General features: G+C 40.5%; 1 protein-coding gene across 3 annotated transcripts in view; it reads left to right on the forward strand.

Moving 5' to 3' along the window:
• Positions 1–3,934: 3,934 nt before the first annotated feature.
• Positions 3,935–16,854, forward strand: part of LOC144695942 (microtubule-actin cross-linking factor 1-like) — a 554,471-nt gene continuing 541,551 nt past the window's right edge. For 2 of the 3 annotated variants that reach the window (XM_078567039.1, XM_078567041.1), the window contains exon 1: positions 3,935–4,401. In XM_078567039.1, the coding sequence (XP_078423165.1) occupies positions 4,308–4,401 (94 nt within the window). In that variant the 5' untranslated portion in view covers positions 3,935–4,307. The remainder of the gene's footprint in view (positions 4,402–16,854) is intronic. The other variant, XM_078567037.1, reaches the window with a different exon arrangement.

A 16,854-nucleotide genomic window follows, 5' to 3' on the forward strand; every position in this document is an offset into this window, starting at 1 on the left:
TGCCCTCTCTGTTTAATTTATTACATCTTCCCTCACTTGATCCCTTGCCCAAAATATTTAGTTTAAATCCCTCTCCACTACCCTAATTATACAATTCACAGGAACACTAGTCTCAGCATGGTTCAGGTGAAGGCCGTCCCAACAGTACAGCTCCCATTTTTCCCAGTACTGGTGCCAGTGCTCCATGAATCAAAACCCATTTCTCCCACATTAATCTTTGAGCCATGAATTCAACTCTCTATTCTTATCTACCCTGCGCCAATTTGCTTGTGGCTCAGGTAATAATCCAGAGATTATTACCGTTGAGGTTTTGCCTTTTAATTTATCCCTAGCTGCTCATACTCCCTAAGCAGAACTTCTTTCCTAGTACTATCTATGTGATTGGTACCTATTTGGACCCCACAACTGGTTCCCCCCCCTTCCACTGCACGATGGAAGCCCAGAGCAGATGTCCCGAACCCTGGCACCTGGCAGTAAAATGATATTTTTTATTCTTTTTGGGATGTTGGCATCACTAGCAAGTCCAACATTTGTTGCCCATCTCTAATTGCCCTTGAGAAGGTGTTGGTGAGCCACCTTCTTGAACTGCTACAGTTCGTGTGGTGTAGGTAGCTCCACAGTGCTGTTAGGTCAGGAGTTCCAGGATTTTGGCCCAGTGACGATTAAGGGATGGCATTATATTTCCAAATGTGTGGCTTGGAGGGAAATTTACGGGTGCTGGTGTTCCCATGTATCTGCTACCCTTGGCTTTCTAGGTGGTAGAGATTGTGTGTTTGGAAGATGCTTTCAAAGGAGGCTTGATGAGTTACAGCTGTGCATTTTTTATATGATACATATTGCTGCCACAGCTCATTAGTGGTGGAGAGAGTGAATGTTTAAGATGGTGGATGGTGTGCCAATCAAGTGGGTTGCTTTGTCCTGAATTGTGTTAAGCTTCTTCAGTGTTGTTGGAGCTGCACTCATCCAGGCAAGTGGAGAGTATTTCATCACATTCCTGACCTTGTGCCTTGTAGACGGTGGACAGGCTTTGGGGAGCCAGGAGGTGAGTTATTTGCTACAGGATTTCCAGCCTCTGACCTGCTCTTAGGGCTGGTCCAGTTTAGTTTCTAGTCAATGGTAATCCAGGATGTTGATAATAGGGATTCAGTGATGGTAATGCCATTGAATGTCAAGGGGAACATGGTTAGATTCTCTCTTGTTGGAGATGGCCATTCCCTGGAACTTGTGTGGCGTGAATGTTACTTGCCACTTATCATTCAAGCCTGAATGTTGTCCCGGCCTTGCTGGTTATTGACATGAGCTTTCCCCCAATTCCCATTGACTTCAATTTTGCTAGGTCTCCTTGAATTTACATTCAGTCAAATTGGTGTCAAGGGCAGTCACTCTCACCTCACCTCTTGACTTCTGCTCTTTTGACCATGTTTGGACCAAGTTTGTAATAAGGTCAGCAGTTGAGTGGTCCTGACAGAACCCAAACTGATCGACAGTGACCAGGTTATTGCTGTGTGAGTGCCGTTTGATTGCATTGTCGACAATACCTTCCATCACTTTGCTGATGATCGAGAGTAGACTAATTGGGTGACAATTGGCCAGTTTGGATTTGTCCTGCTTTTTATCAACAGACAATTTTCGATGTTATTGGTAGATGCCAGTGCTGTAGCTGTACTGGAACAGGTTGGCTAGGGGTGTGGCTAGTTCTGGAGTACAAGTCTTCAGTGCTATTACCAGAATGCTGTCAGGACCCATAGCCTTTGCAGTATTCACTGCCCAGCCATTTCTTGATGTCATGTGAAGTGAATTGAATTGGCTGAAGGCTGGCATCTGTGATGATGAAGACCTCAGGAGGAGGTCGAGATAGATCATCCACTCGGCACTTTTGGCTGAAAATGGTTGCAAATGCTTTAGTCTTGTCTTTTGTACTGATTTGCTGGGCTCCCTCATCATTGAGGAGGGGAATATTTGTGGAGCCTCCTCCTCATGTTAGTTGTTTAATTGTCCAACATCATTCACGACTCCATGTGGCAGGACTACAGAGCTTTGATCTGATCCATTGGTTGTGGGATGGCTTAGCTCTGTACAACACATGCTGCTTATGCTGTTTGGTATGCAAGTAGTCCTGGGCTGTAGCTTCATCATGTTGACACCTCATTTTTAGGTAAGTCTGGTGCTGCTCCTGGCATGCTCACCTGCACTCTTCTTTGAACCAGGGTTAATCCCCCACCTGGATGGTAATGGTAGAGTGAGGGGGTATGTATGCCTGGTCTGAGGTTACAGTTTGTGGTTGAATACAATTGTGCTGCTGCTGATGGCCCACAGTTCCTCATGGATGCCCAGTTTTGAGTTGCTGGATCTGTTCAAAATCTATCCCGTGGTATGATGGATTGATCTCCTCAAAATCTCACCTGGCAGTGATGTGATTGGTTAATCTCATCATAATATCACATGGCAGTGATATGCTTGGCTAATTTCATCCTAATCTCACCTGGCAGTGATGTTATTGGTTGATCTCTGCATAATGACACCTGCCTCTGTGTGATGGTTTGATCTCCCCATAACCTCACCTGCCTGTGATGTGATGTGTTGATCTGGTAGTGAAGTGATTTGTTGATCTTAACTGGCAAAAATGTGATGGGTTAATAGCTGCATAATGTCACGACAGTGATATGATAGGTTGACCTCCCTATAATCTCCCTGACAGTGATGTGATTGGTTGATATCCTCAAAATCTGACCTGGCAGTGATGTGATTGGTTGATCTTCCCATTATCCCACTTGGCAATAATGTGCTAGGTTGATCTCTCTGTACTGTCACTTTGCAGTGATGTGATTCGTTGGTCTCTCCATAATCTCACCTGCCTGTGATATAATGGGTTGATATCCCCATATTATCTGGCAGTCATGTGATTAGTTGACCTCTGCATAATCTCTCTTGACAGTGATTGGTTAATCTTCCCATAAACTCATCTAGCAGTGATGTGATTGGTTAATCTCCCCATGATCTCAACTGGGACTGATGTGATTGGTTGATCTCCTCATCATCTTATTTCACAGTGATGCGATTGGTTGATCTCTCTACAACATCAGTGTCAATGATGTGTGATCTTTCCAGACTCTTTCCTGAGATTGATGATTGGTTGATCTCTCCATAATATTACCAGGCAGTAATGTGATTGGTCCATCGTGCCCGAATCTCTCCTGGGTGATGTGATTGGTTGATTGCTCCATAATCTCAGTTGAGAGTGACCTGATTTGTCAATCCCTCCACACTCACCTGACAGTAATATCATTAGCAAATCTTTTCAGAATCCCTCCTGAGAGTGATCTGATTGGCTGATCTCTCCATAATCTCACCTGGCAGTGATGCAATTAGTTGATGGCTCCAGAATTTCTCCTGGCAATGATATGATGGACTGATCACTCCATAATCTTGCTTGACAGTGATGTGATGGTTGATCTCTCCGGAATCTCATCTAGTAGTGATGTGATTGGTTGATCTCTCCATAATGTCACCTGGCAATGATTCCATTGATTGATCCCTGCATAATCTCACTAGACAGTGATTTGATTGGTTGATCTCCCCATAACCTCAGTTGACAGTGAGGTGGTCGGTTGATTCTCAGTTATCTCACTTGGTCACGATGTGGTTGGTTCATCTCTTCAGAATGTCGCCTGGCAGTGATGTGATCAGTTGATCTCTCCAGAATCTCACCTGGCAGTGATGCAATCGGTTGATCGCTGCATAATCTCATTTGACAGTGATGTGATTGGTTGATCTCTCCCTAATCTTACTTGATAATAGTGTGATTGTTCGGCTCCCCTAACCACCAACCCACCCGCACACACACACCCCACCCCCCACCCCCACCCCGCGAGTTGACCGTTGGTCGCGCGCGGAGGGTGCTGTGCGCAGCCGAGGGGAGGCGCTAGGCCGGCCTGGAAGCGGGTCGGCCGGAGCCCAGAGGCGGCGCTCTGGCTTCCCTCAGCTCCTAGGGAATGTGGTCGGCCTGTGTGCGAGAGTGAGTCAGACTCCGGGCGGCGCTGCCAAACAATCCGCCAGCGGGAGTAAACCATTCATCAGCAAAAAAAAATAAAAGGAGCAGGGAATCGGCGGGGCGGAGATTCACCCCGGGGAAAAGCTCACTCGGAGTCCGCCACAGCTTCACTCACATCCCGCAGCGCTGTTTGGAGCGAGCCCCGGCAACTCCGTGTTTGTGAACCGGCGAGGGAAGAAGAGGGAGAGCGGCCGATCGCACTCGATCCTTGGTACCGGGGAGGCGGCGAGGATTGCGGCCGGGGAACACTGCCACCATGGCCGGCTATGTGCCGGGTCAGATACCGACCACCTTCGCCGAGGAGAAGGAGTATGTTCAGGCCTACGAGGACGTTTTGGAGAGATACAAAGGTAATGAATAGCTCTCCCATGTAATAACCGGTTCTTGAGGTGAAACCTACCGCCCGGCATCCGGCGTTCACAGACCGATAGAAATAGAAATTTACCTTTGAATGTTCACATTCGCAGCACCACTGGCATGTATTTGCCATAATTGTACATTTATTTTCTCTTTTTCTCCTCCCCTCCATTTTTTTGTTCCTTTTCGTCTGGCCCGATGTGTTAATTAATCGCTGAGAAGGTTGTTGTTTTGTAAGTGGCACAAATCCAGTATTAATTGTTCAAATGTCTCCAAGTTGAAAACAGAAATGCGAAGGAGAAAGATGCTGTCAGGTCCTGTTAGGGCTTTGATTCTCGGTTTGTTTGGGCATAATTCCTCCCTAAATTCATGACGCCTTTTTTCTTATTCATGTGACAGTTCCTAGTGCTTTTATTTTCACACCAGTGCTCATATTCGAATGAAATTTTGCTGGGGTTCAGCGGGTTTCGTTATTTGTCGCATTCGAAATGTACTTGTCGGAGTGGCATGTTTAATAGAGTTTTTGAAATGCTAATAAATTATTTTGCTGTTTGATATTAACTAATCGAAGTAGTGGTAAAATTAGTATAAAAATTTACAGGAAGAGCAATTAGTCTTTGTCTTTATTAGCAAATTACCATTTTGATTTAGTTTTAAATTACCTCGATGGGATAAATCGCTCACCAGGTGAACGGTTAGATTTGTAGATAATGCTTTAATTCTAACAATATTCTTCCTGTAAACCTAACCCGTTTTTATTTCATCCTGCCGGTCTAAAAGCAAGGTGTGACAGACCTGCCTAGGGTGGCGGCTGCATTGCAAGTTCAGACTTTTACTGAACAATAGGAAGAGGATGTTTGTGGGCAAGTGAGATTGCTCAGAATTTTCTTAATCTGGTGATGTAATAAATCTGTCAGCTAAATCAGTGCATGGTACTACACTATGTCCAGAACGAAACTGGATTAATTTCATTCCTGTTGAGATTTTTTAAAAAAAATACCACAAACCGCATGTAAATGTTACTGCTGTGACCTTCCTGCGCTCTAACGTCCTGCTGCATTTAAAACCCATTGAGAGGTTGTTCCTGATCTTTTTTATAATGTAATTTTAGGCATACAATTGGGTTTAAATCCCTATACCCTGCAGCGATTAGTAGTTTGTAGCATTCATAATTTAACACGCATTCCTGAAGAGAGACCCAACTGAACATATACCTATCGTAATAGACTTGTATCTGCTCAGATGTGTTTTAAAGGTCAGTTTGAATCCGTTACCCCAATGCAGTATTCCTGTACATTACCACCTTCCCTGCAAGAGCTCTGACCAGGAACCTTAAGTAGTTTAACCTGAGCTATTGGGACTGAGCCACTCAACCAGCGCATGCGCATTGGCAAGGAGGCCTGGGATTGGGATAAACAGAAGTTGCTTCGAATAACAATGTAAACCCACTGGATCTTACAACATGCAGGATGCACAATTCCAAGGGGCTGACTAACAGTTTGTGATTTAGCATAAAAATTGTTTTAAATTGCGATACTACTAAAACTAAATGCAGTTTTGTTCAAAATTACTAGTTTTAAACCACTGAGTGCATTTGAAGTAATTGTTTTTTCACACCTTCATTGCGTTGCAAAGTGTTAGTTATGCCTTGTGTCAAAACTAAGTTTCTAATTTGAAAATATTTTAAATGCTTTTTGAATTCAAAAGAAATCCTGAAAACTGTATGGATATAATGCAAGCATTTACGATCTGATTTAATAATTTTGTTTATAGAATTGTACAATTTTGGATCAGAATTTGAAGACTTTCAGTTGACTTTTAAAAAAAATCAAGTGAATCAGCAACAGGAGTGGAGTAGACCATTCAGCCCCTCGAGCCTGTTCTGCCATTCAATTAGATCATGGCTGCTCGATGTCTTATCTCCATTTATTCACCTTGGTTTCATATCCCTTGGTGGCCTTGCAAGTTAGTTCTTCATTACCATTAATTGTGGATTCAGCTTATTACAATGTGATACTTATTTTCACCATCTATCTTGAAAATTCTGCATATCTATATATTTGGTTCTGGTGTACCTAATAGGCTCAGGAAAATCTACAACTGTGCATTGTCTTCCAATTTTTTTGCTTTTTTTTTGTCTTCCATTTGCGACTACAAGCAGAACCAAATATAAACTCAGCCTGCCTGTGGTGAATTTTGTCATCTTTTTGTCTGCGTGTGATGGATGTATTTTATCTGAAATTTTAGATTGTTGATTTAACTGGAGTGTGGTGTTTTGTAACATTGAGATAGAAGTACCGGAGGTGGAAACGAATACCCTGCATAAAGTTTTAAGTTTTGCAAATCATGAAATTGAAGCAATTGCAGTTGTTATTACTTTTAGAATTTACAATCTACAGAAATGTTTGTTTTTGTTATCTAAAGCATTCAAGGCTTGTCTGCAAAATCTTCTGCCCAGAACTAGTCAAAGTCTGAACCAAAGAGAAGCTGAGAATATGGTGCTATCTTTGGATTGGAGATACTTATTTTCTTCTCATGTTTTTACTTGCAAATGGGGGTTGGATTTGGCTGAAATTTATTCCATGTATAAAATCTCCCAAATAACCCCTGACTTGGTACTGGAGAAATGAGATCCAAGGGATACTTAAGAGGTGTCAATCTGTTTGTGATTAGGTGTCTATCCATACAACTAATAATGGCTTTATTCCTTCTCATGTTTCACATCTGCTCACCATTTGTCCCCACTTGCAACTAGCTGACCCACCTGGGAGCACTGGTACAGCAAAAGCTATGGGATCCAACAACATCCCGGCTTCAGTGCTGAAGAGTTGTGTCCAGAACTAGCTGTGTCTCAGCCAAACAGCTCTAGTATTACTACAAAGTTGGCATCTAGTCTACAATGAGGAATATTGCCCAGTATAGCCTGTCCATAAAAAAAAGACAAATTCAATCCAGCCAATTAATGCCCCATTAGCCTACAGTCAATCAGCAAAGTGATGGAAGGTGTTATTGACTGCTATCAAAAGGCACCTAACAATAACCTGTTTAAATATGCTTAGTTTGAGTTCCACTTGGCTCTGGATCTCAAACATGGACAAGGGAGCTGAGTTTGAGGTAAGTTGGGAGTGATCGCCCTTGCCATCACTTGTCACTATGTGCTTTCAAGGAACTTAGTAAAATTGGAATTTGGGAGAGAAAACTCCACTGGCTTGAGTCATATCTAGCACAAAGGAAGATGGTTGTTGGAGGCCAATCATCTCATCACCAGAACATTGCAACAGGAGTTCCTCAGGGCAGTATCCTAGGTCCAGCTATCTTCAAACTACTTGATCCATGATCATCCCTCCATCATAAGGCTAGAAATGGGGTGTTCACTTGTGATTGCAGTATTTAGTTCCAGTCATAATTCTGAGATAATGAAGCATCTCATTCCCACATGCAGCAAGCCATGATCAGCATTCTGGTTTGGGCTGATAAGTTGCAAGTAGCATTCATGCCATGCAAGTGCCAGACAATAACCACCTTCAAGAGAGAGTCCAATCACCACCTCTTGAAAGTTAATAGCTTTACTATCATCTCATTCCTCTTCTCCCCATTTCCCACTACCTCCCCCCACCATCAACTTCCAAACTTAAAAAGGCCAGCCATACATTGTGGCTACAAAAGCAGATCAGTAGCTGAGTATTCTGTGGTGAGCAACTCATCTCCTGGTTCCCTAAAACCTTTCCACCATCTACAAGGCACATGTCAGAGTGTAATGGAGTAATTACTGCTTGCCTTGATGAATGCAGTTCCAGCAACACTTGAAGCTCAGCACCATCCAGGACAAAGCATCTTGCTTGTTTGGCATCCCATCCTCCATCACTGGCACACCATGGCAATGTGGTGTACCATTTACAAGATGTACTGCAGCAACACACCAATGCTTCTTGTATAGCATCTCCCAAATAGATGAACTGTACCATCTAGAAAGACAAGGGCAGAAGACACATGGAAGCACCACCATCTTCAAGTTGCCCCCCCAAGTTATATGCCATTCTAATGGATATATATTGCCATTCTTTCCTTGTTGCTGTGTCAAAATCCTGAAACTCCCTAACAGCACAGTGGGTGTACTTTTACCACATGGGTTGTAGCGGGTCAAGAAGATGGCTCACCACGATCTTCTCATGGACAGTTAGGTTTGGACGATTATTCCTGGTCTTGCCAGTGATGTCCACATCCTGTGAATGAATTTTTTTCAAAAAATGTTACAGGTTTAAACTGGTCAAACTTTGTGTGTGTGTGTGTGTGTGTGTGTGTGTGTGTGTGTGTAAAACAGAGACAGAAATGTGTTCATTGGAGATGTGCACCTCTATAAATGAGACTCTTTGTTCAGATTTGAATGTGCTTCCAGCAATATGGCACTGTCTCAGTGTGAACTGTACATCTGAAATTCTCTTCAGGATGTCGAGATATAGCAATTCCAGATTTGAGCTATTTTATCTGTCTGGACTTGTGCTTTCAGAGGTTCTGATTAAGACTTCATGTTTTCATACAACACTTAATCTGTGGCTCCTGATAGAACGAGGTATCATGTAAAATGAGATTTTATAACAAATGGATTTTACTGTATTGCAAAGGATCTTGTTTACTGGAGTTTTTTTTTTAAGTACAATGAAGAACCTATTCTAAATGTTGCTAAAACCTAGGTTGCTGGGACATATGGATATAGACCATTTGGAATTTATTTTGAGACGGTAAGTATTGGTTTAAAGCAGTGGCATTCTTTCTGTGAGAGTAATAAAAATGTTGAGAGGCAGAAAGAAAGCTTCTGGAGGCTAGAAGTGTTCAAAATACAAATGTGAAAAGCCAAGTTGGCATTTATTTTTAATTATTTCCTGAGATAATTTATCCTTTAATGAGGAGTGTATGCTGGCCCTCTGCTTTTGGATTTGAGTGAATGATGTACACCTTATATTGAGCTGTGCCAGTTCACATTTTTGTATAACAGGCCCTAATAATTACATGTATCTGCACGGGATGATGTGTCTCCACCTCAGGTCAGTCCCTAATTTCTTGGTAAAGATTCGCATCGATCTCTGGCCCTTCTCAGTTATCAAACCAGCATTGCCTTGCTTCATGGCATAATGCATTAATATTCCAATGTGCAACGAGCAATGCTGCGCAGCGCAGAGTTTTATGCCTGAAAAGATGTCATAGTTTCTAAAATATTTAATGGATTCCAAGACTTTTCAATTGATGTAGCAGTTTACTGTAATTGCAGATTTTCTTACTTTCTCTTTTGGTGCAGTGACATTGCTGTTACAGTTGTAGCCTCTTAAGCTGCTCTTACTTCGGTAACATTCTGCCCTGTTTTGGGTGAGTGAATTTCATGTGGTTCATTTGGGCTCCATTGTTAATATGAAGACTCTGAGCAAGTACTTGAGCTTGGCTTCCTATTCACATCACAGAAAGTGACATTCTGATATAAGAATAGCAGACCATCATATTTGTCCTGCTGCAATAAACAGGTTTTTTGAATCTTGGCTTGTTGAAAGCAACCAATCTGTATATCTACAGTCACAGAACATCAGTAATCTAAAAGCACCCTTTGATAATCAAGATTCCCAAGGATGATTTTGATTTTGGCAATCTGTTAATAATTTTAAGTGCATGTGTGTCTGTGCATGCGTATGTGTGTTTGTATTGAGGGTGGAAATCAGCTGCTGTTTTGTATATACGTAAAAATGAGTGAGTTAACACCCAACAGTACTAATGATTGACATATTGTGTTTAATGTCACCTACAGAATGTTGCCTGAGAATGCTAACTCATAAAATAGGCTGTCCACCTCAGTTTGTGGCTTGGCATCAGTTAAATTAGTTTTGAGCTGATCATTGCAGTAACCACATGGATAGCAAAATGGTACTATTTTGATTACTGATGCTGAAATTTTAAACTTGAGATTTCTCTCCAGTGCTGCTTACAGATCCAGCCTCCCCTTGCATTGTCTTTTTTACTGGTCCATAAGTCTGGGGCATGAGCTGAATGGCTTCATTTCTGCTGACTGTCGTAAAAAAATTTTTTCCACTTTCTTGAAACCTGATTAACATTGTATGGTGTGGTATTGTATGGCATCATATAGACTGGGAAGTTCATTTCATCCTGTAGTGTTAGCTGATCTCAGTCAGGGCAATGATGACAATACCACAGTTCACATTTCCCGGGCTTTATATGCCATCAATAAAAAATCAACCAGGGTACGTGTTCCTGCTTGTGTAGCGACATCAGCAAACAGCTGTAAAGGCATCTTGTCTGAACACAGGATTGGGATTAGCTAGGTTTCCTTCTGTGATTTAATTTTCTCTAACACTTCTTGTCCACCTTCCCATCTAAAGGATGGCTATATGAGTGAGTTATTGGCAGGCTGTTGGATGATAACCCCATGCATTCTTCCCTTCAGGATAGGAATTGAGAAACTTTACTATTTCATATGTTAAATTTAGTGATCTGAATTTTCGAATATAAAATCTTGTTTGACATCTTTATTTGGTTGTAATACACTTGAAACATTGAACAGTCCTGCATGCACTATGCCTGATGTAGAAAATGTTATTTAAATTGTACTGTAATTGGGTGGGGATTTTCACAAAACACCATTTATTTCTTTAGCTTGAACTTTCAATGATGTAATTTTCCTCACCTGTGTTCTGTTTGCTTCATTTTCTGTGGTAATTATTAAAATATTGAATTGAAGTTACAAAAGCAAAATACTGCAGATGCTGGAAATCTGAAATCTAAACAGAAAATGCTGGAATTGCTCAACCTTTCATTATAATTGATGATATTGACCTAAAACGTTAACTCTGATTCCCTCGCCACAGAGGGTGCCAGACCTCCTGAGTATTTCCAGCATTTTTGCTTTTAAATCATTGATTGAATTTCCTTTATGCTGATTGAATTGCACAAATAAATAACCCAAAAATATGTTGTTACATAGTTTTTTTTAGATATGTTTTGGTTGTGTGTTAATTTTCTCCTTTTGCTGAATGCATCGATTAGCAATGGTATGATTTTATGGTGACAACCATTCTTTATGGGTGAACACAGTGAAGGACAACAGCAATCTTGAACGTAGGAACCTTGCAGCTAAATCCAACCTTGTCCTTGCTTAATCCCCATATACACATTATAGCAGGAGTCAGCAGAAAGGGAACACAGATTAAACTTTTTTTGACCTGGGGACTGAATCCAATTATAGAGTTGCAACTATTACCCCAGAATAATGACCTTCACTGTGGTGTGTGTAAACAATAGGGAAAGTTAAGTAAACTTCTTCAGGAAAGTAACAATGCACATTGACCTAAGACATCATCTATGGTGGGAACTGGAATCCATGTGCTCGTCAGTGGTTTAGGCACATTATGAACTGGTGTAGGAAACGCAAACTTGCAACATTTAGCATAGTCACGTCTTGTCCTATTCACACTTTTCTCTGTCTTATTTGACTTAGTCGACTCCCCTGTCCCTGAAAGCACAAAATTACAAATACTTGTAATAAAAACAGAAAATGTTGGAAACACTCAGGTATTTAATTCTATGATGGGAACAGACAAATTTAATGCTTCATTTGTAGACCTTTCATCAGAATTGAATCTCAAATTAGTAAATTGATATTAAGGCCAGAGGGTTGTGAAGTAGCTAATAGAAAGATAAGGCACAACCCATCCAATTTATGTTGAATTTCTTTGGAACAGTGTAAAAACCAAAAATAGATAGCAGTGAGAACTTAAAGTAAGGGACCAGGAGTTGCATTTGTAGGTGGACCATATTTTAAAATGTGATCACTTCATCTGTCTTTCATCTTCCCAAACTAGAGGAGATTGCACCATAAGTATCAGATGTGCTGGATTAGGAACATAAGAACAGGAAAAACTGTTCAACCCTTCAAACCTATGCTACCATTCAGTTAAATTATGACTGATCTGAACCTCAACTCCACTCACTTCGTTCCATATCTAACCAAAATCTATCGGTTTAAATCTTTATGAATGCTGGGCCAATTTGAATTTTAGCCTTTTGATGGAAGAAAGATCCAGATTTCCAAAATTCTTTTGTGAAAAATTCCTTTTTTTTGGATTTCATGCTTAAATGATCTGGTTCTAATTGTAAGATTATTTTCACCACCCCCACCCGCCTTTTCCTCCACGTTTTGATTTTACCCACCAAGTGCAAACAGCTCTCTACATCTGCCCTATAGATTCTCTTTATCATTTGAATAGGTTACACACACTTTGCACATTTGCAGGGTTCCAAACAAAGAGAATGGAGAGATGAATGTGACATGGAAGGTGAGATCAAGTGGGGACAGGGAGGAGGAAGTGGGGAGGGAGAGTTAACAACTTGCATTTATATAACTCCTTTTTAATGTAGGAAAAATGTCCCACAGACCTTCAACGATATGTAATTGAACGAAAACTGAACCAACCCAAAGGGTTTAACAGGGTGACTAATGCCTTGGTCATGGGCTTTTAAGGAGGAGAATGAAATATAGATAGGTTTATGGTGGGAATTCTGGAACTTTGGGTCCTGGCAGTTGAAGATAAATCTGCCAGTAGTGGGTGTAAAGGAAGTAGGGGATGTACTAAAGACTGGAGTTGAATGAACATTTTCTTTCGCTACTAGAAAGGCTTAGAGAAAGGGAAGTTTGAAGCCACAGAAGGTTTTGGACAACATGCTTTTCTGGAGTTTAGTGCCAGGTCTCCAGATAGTATAGTTGCAGGGTAGCATGAAAGAGGTGGGGGCTGGGGGGCAAAGGTAGGACTATGAGGCACTCTAAAGCACCAGGGGGCAGAAGAGAAGCCATTGTGATGCTGCAACTATGGTTGTATAGGCGAGATTATAACACGCAGCTTGAGCCCCACAGTCCTCTGACTCTGGCATCGTGTATGCCCTACCTCCCCTCTTGTTCTTTACTCAGAGGCAGGTTTCAGCTTATCAGTATCCTTTTGAGCTCCGTCCTTCAACATTTTCACTTAGCTACTTTCCCTCTACCTTTTTTAAGTGCCTCATCAAAACCTATCCATTCTATTGTTCAGTTCTCCTATTACTTCTTGTGTGCTTTGATCTATTTCTTTGCAAAACATTTTGGAACTATCCAGATGGAAGTGTCTTTGTAGTTACAGCCAAATGAATTCCTTACAAGCAATATGGCTGTATTTAATGCAGGTACCTGTGTTTATCAGGACACTTGCCATAATTTTTAGTTATTTACATATTTTGAATTTGGAAAGGCAGTATGTACTTGCTTTGAGGTTTGCTGCAAAAGTTTGTACTTGTAAAGTTATTCAAGTTATTTTAGCATGTTTACATTTCACTAAATTAAACATGCTGCATATCATGTAAGTTTAAGGTTTGAAGTTGCTCGATGTTGCTCCTTTAGTTATTGTGGAAAGTCACATATAATTCGGCAATGCATATTTTTATTGATGGGAGTGTGTCATAGTAAGAATCATAAAGTTGCAGAATTGTTTGGTGATATTTATTTTATCCCTATAATAACTGAAATTAAAATTGCTTCACCATGAGGATAGTTCCAAATAGCCTTTGAGCAAAAGATTGTTGTTAATGTTATGTGCAGCAATTTTGATATGTAGCAAATACTTTTAAGAACCAAATATTATTAATTGCCTCGATACTCCATGTATAGCAACTTGTTCCAGTGAAGATTGATCCAGTTTTAACCAATTGATTAATAATTAATTCATTAAATCTTTTTGTTCCTGATTAACAAAGCATGATACAGTGCCATGTAGTTAGGTTTGTTTTGGGTTAACAGATAAATTCAGAGATGGTGAAAGATTGGCTTAGATATGTGAGAGGAGCAGAAAAATTGGAAATGACAAAGAGCATCTGGATCCCTATTACAAACAATTTATACATTACTGTTGTGTTATCAGGATATCATAGATCTGGTACTGACTTGTAAATGTATGCTTGCTTTTCCAGTGTCTATCATATTTAAGACCAACGCAGCACTCAAACTAAAATTTAAAGGAAAGGGGATAGTGGAGGAAGGAAGACATGATATTCTGAAATGCTTAAGAACTTTCTAAATGCTGATATAAACCAGTCATCTGTGATACTTTCTGACAGTTCTCTAAAGATTAGGTCATGATGTTTTTCAGCTGATCTTTTATCACAGGCTAGCAAGGATTGCTAACTGCAGCAGTCACACACAATGAATTTACAGCAAATCATCTGAAGTCGAGTAATATTTCAATGGCTTGGCCATTGAATTTTATGAAGAGTCCAAAAAATCATGGATTCATACAGATGGCTGTGTCTTGGAGTACTGGATGTGAATTTTTCTTCTTAATATGGGACAGGGAGGTTGGTATGCTTCACATGTCAGATTTTACGTAAAACCTTCATCATGAACAGATTTAATTTCTTGCGTTTATTATTAGGGTGCTGAATTCAGGAAATGGGTGGTTTCAAAGAGTAGAAACCTATCACGTGCTGAATTGATTTTTTTAATTCTGCTGTTCTGTTGTGATAATTTGAAGTTATGCTCATGACTGTTACTTCCTGTTAAAAGCTTCGACTCAATTTGGAGCCCATTTCCAAATAAATTAAACTTCTATAATTTTACTAAGGTAAATGTTTTTGCTTTTGACTAATAAAATGTACCATGTGGGTTCTAGAGAGCCTTTTGTGCCAGGTATAATTAATTGTAATTTCTGCTCAGTCTCAACAGTTTATTTCCTGCTCCTAGAGACAGTCGGTGATTTCAAAAGGAAATTGGATGGGCACTTGAAAGAAATAAACTTGCAGGGCTACGGGGATGGGCTGGGGGAATGGGACTGATTGGCTTGCTCCATAGAGACCCAGCATAGACTCAATGGGCCGAATGTCCTCCTGTGCTGTAAATTTCTTTGACTTTGTTGAACATTCACAGTGATGATTGTAATAGGATAGTCTGTTGGTAGCCCTGCTGCCTGATCATTGTGGAACCAGCAACAAACATCTGAACAGAACATAAATGAATGAAGAAAATTTGGATATTGTTGCGGCGTGAGACATGTTTTTGAAGGATATGGATATGATGTGGGGCTACTCTATGAAAAGAGTTGTTTGTTGGGCCTAACAACTTTTCCTGTGCTTAAAAGTTCTTGTGATCTTCAATGAGAAGGAAAGAAAATGAAAGTAGTCAAAATTATTTTGCATACGGTACTTAAGATTCTGTGTCCAGTGGGTTTAGCGTATTATGCCAAGGACAATGTATGTCACACCTGCACCTGATCTGCTCAAATATAATTTTAAATAGCAACAAGTCTCAGGTAACATAACAATGACCATGTGCCATCATAGCTTTTTTCACAGACAAGTTTCTTTGAGCATCAGCAGTTAGTGTGTAATTGATCACCACGTATGTCTGTTTGTTTATCATATCTGAGTACAGGAAGCAGGTTGAAAGGACAGAAAATTTGTTCCAGGCAAACTTTGTGGCCTAAAAGCAGAAGCTAATAATGAACGAAGTTCCATTTTAGCAGCAGAAAAGTTTGCTATGGGGTATTCCTTTACACTTAATAGGAAAGGACTAAGATATAAACACTCTCCCACTTATGAAAGAACAGTACATTGTATGTTACATTGTATAATGCTGCGGTCATTATAAAATAGTTTATCTTCTGACTGAAAACAGTGAGTAATTTCACAGGAGATAAGCTAACATTGTAAATGCCCATGCAACAGATAGAGAATTATGAACTTGGAACAGTAGTGATGTTTACAAAGCCAAATGTGTTATAATTGTTTTACCGTAGACAAAGCCATAGGATAAGATTTAAATGCCAGCTTGGCTCAGTTGTAGCACTTGTTTACCATTTTCAGTCAGAAGGTTGTGGGCTCAAGGCTCACTGCAGGATTTAATCGCATAATTTAGGCCGAACAAGTGCTGCATTGCCAGAGATGCTACCTTTTAGATCAGATGTTAAACCAAACAATCCAGAGACCCAAGGTAATGCTCTGGGGTCGCAGGATCGAATCCCACCATGGCAGATGGTGAAGCTTGAATTCAATAAGAATCTGGAATTCAAAGTCTGATGATGACCAAAAAACCATTTTCGATTGTCATAAAAACCCCATCTGGTTTACTAACGTCCTTTAGGGAAGGAAATCTGCTGTCCTTGCCTGGTCTAGCCTACATGTGACTCCAAACCGACAGCAATGTGGTTGACTCTTAAATGCCCTCTGAACAAGAACAATTGGGAATGGGCAATAAATGCTGGCTTAGCCAGTGACGCCCACATCCCATGAACAAATTTAAAAAAACATAATATTTATGGCATGGAAGGAGGCCATTTGGCACATTGTGTCTGTGCTGTCTGAAAAAACCTATCCAGTCACAAATCTGCCTTCCAGCCCCATCCGTCTGTTCAGACAGACATAAATAGCAATGT

This window comes from Cetorhinus maximus, chromosome 21 (assembly GCF_964194155.1).
Source record: "Cetorhinus maximus chromosome 21, sCetMax3.hap1.1, whole genome shotgun sequence".
Taxonomy (NCBI): Eukaryota; Metazoa; Chordata; class Chondrichthyes; order Lamniformes; family Cetorhinidae; genus Cetorhinus; species Cetorhinus maximus.